At 38.1% G+C, this 2,418-nt stretch overlaps 1 protein-coding gene across 1 annotated transcript in view; it reads left to right on the forward strand.

Moving 5' to 3' along the window:
• Positions 1–859: 859 nt before the first annotated feature.
• Positions 860–2,418, forward strand: part of LOC103610289 (protein FAM198B-like) — a gene marked incomplete at its 5' end in the record, with an annotated part of 6,685 nt that continues 5,126 nt past the window's right edge. Inside the window, one exon of the mRNA XM_008594488.1 lies at positions 860–1,101. Coding sequence (XP_008592710.1) covers positions 860–1,101 — 242 coding nt within the window. The remainder of the gene's footprint in view (positions 1,102–2,418) is intronic.

Below are 2,418 nucleotides of genomic sequence, written 5' to 3' on the forward strand. Positions count from 1 at the left end.
GGTAAATAGTATCATTTCCACTACCCCGGCAGTTAAACTGACAGCCAGTGATGTGAAGGGATCGGTACAAGAGCGCAGAGCTAACAGGTGTGAAAGCAGAGATTTGCCTTTAAATTTATATAATTCCTAAGCCCAGGCTTTATTTTACCCTTATTAATAGATATTATTGTTTTCCTTGCCCAAAAGAAATGAAACTACACAGTTCTGTTTTTAATTAATTTATTTACATTTTTGTTTATGGTGGTAGCTCTAGTCCCCATAAGAAACCTCAAAAGGCTCAACAGTTTTGTTCATTTTGCTTACTTATTCACAGTCTAGCTGTGGCCTTCACATAGGTTGTGTTTCTAGTTTTTATTATTGGATCTCTCTTTTTTTCCATTAGATTTCTTCTACTTTATTTTAGGTTACATACTTTGTAATACCAAAGTCCAGAGGCATTAGGGCATGCAGTAAAATTTTAGAGCCAATGAGGTAACTCAGATTTTCTGTAACTCAACCCAAGGGAGAAAACAAGATGCAGCCGTCCAGATATGCAAAAGTACAACAGTTTCTTTTGTGTGAATGGAATTAGAGATTCTGTTGGCTATGTGTCTGCATGTGATGTCAGTGGGAACGCTGAATATTAAGGGTGGAGATGCTAACTTGGATGATCTGACTTTGGAACTATTAGCAGAAGCTGGAAATGCTTATAACTATGGCTGAGTCAGAAGGATATGAACCTTATTCTGAAAGTTGCCTTTAATTAAAAGAGTCTGGCCCTCTTGGATTTTGGCAAGCTGGCTGTTCAACAAGCATTAGTTCTTTGGAAATCTAACTTTCTCAAGTTTTGTTTTTATTCAGCATCTTAGATTTTTGTTTTGTTTTTCATTTTCAGATTTATAATCGCTTAGATACAAACTGCTGTGGATTCAGACCTCGCAAGGAAGATACCTGTGTACAGAATGGATTGAGACCAAAATGTGACGACCAAGGTTCCACAGCTCTAGCACACATTATCCAGAGAAAGCATGACCCAAGGCATTTGGTCTTTATAGACAATAAGGGTTTCTTTGACAGAAGCGAAGACAATTTAAACTTCAAATTATTAGAAGGCATCAAAGAGTAAGTTTTATGATGTAGTAACATCTGCAGGACATCATCTTTACATTAAATAAGTAGTAAGGTTCTGAGAAAATTTAAACCCTATGTCTGATTGATTTAACACTTGAAAGGAATTATGAGTATGGAAGCTGGAGTCGAGATCCGGAAAAGGGAAACATACCCAAGCAGATCAGAACCAGAGTGCAGCTTGGTGTCTCTGTCACCAACCCATGTTACCTACAAAGCTCATGCTACGTTTTACATTCATTATGTTGCTTGGCCCTCATTGTGAAAATCCATGCAGGTTAGGTTGGAAGAGTGCATGGATCTCTGAAATAGGAAGTGGCAGAGCAGGGATGAACAGGTGGCAGGGCTCCGTTATTAGGGAATAGGATAAAACATGGGGGGAACTGATAGACATGCAGATATTGACATGGCAGGATGTCCAAATTCATAATTAACTCGGGTGACTTTTACGAATGCAGTGGAAAATGACAGCCAATCTGGTGAGTAGGGCACAGTATTAAAGGACAGCTGGCTATTTAATTCATTTAACTATTTAATATTAGTTTTTGAACATTTGAAAATTCTTCCAGTAGACATATATTATGGAGAGAAGTATCTGATGCCTGAAGGGGAGGGCTAATGGAGGCTATTTAAGGAAGGAAAGGTATTGCTATAATCAGGATTGATCAAGAATTCTGGGGAGACTTCAAAAATTTTGGGACATCTGTCAGGGCTCAGAAAAAATGCAGAGTTCAGAGGGACCAACGTGGAACTGAAGGAGTTCTGCACTGCAGAAGTTAAACACAGTGGTTGCTCATGGCATACTTGATCTTGCATCTATTTGGAAATAAAAGAAACTAAGATGCTTAAGAGTGGCAGGAATCCAGCCATAAGGTCTGAGCTATTAACTCCAACTATGGCAATTGTAGCTAGATTTCAAGCTCTACTTCATAGCGGTGGAGTCACCCTCCATATACTTCCGACCTTAGTCAGAACTCAGGTTGACTAAGAAATTGTGATAGGTTGGAGTCTTTAAAGTAGAGGAGTACATTAGTAAAATAGCTAACCAGCTGTGTGAAGCTGACCACTGGAAAGCATATGAACAAATCTGAAATTGAGGTTAGAACCTCAGTCTTCCAACTCCATGTCCAATATATTTCCCTGTAGTAACTTGAGGTGTTTATGCTCCTAGTAGTAATACTCTGAAGCATATTTCAATTGTTCTTTCTAAACACTATGACTTATGTAATGTAGATTTTATGTACTTTCAACATTAAAAGCAATACTGTGCCTGTGAGAGGTTTTTTTTTTTTTTTTTTTTCCCTTTTTGTC

Source organism: Galeopterus variegatus, unplaced genomic scaffold (genome assembly GCF_000696425.1).
Source record: "Galeopterus variegatus unplaced genomic scaffold, G_variegatus-3.0.2 Scaffold10883, whole genome shotgun sequence".
Classification (NCBI taxonomy): Eukaryota; Metazoa; Chordata; class Mammalia; order Dermoptera; family Cynocephalidae; genus Galeopterus; species Galeopterus variegatus.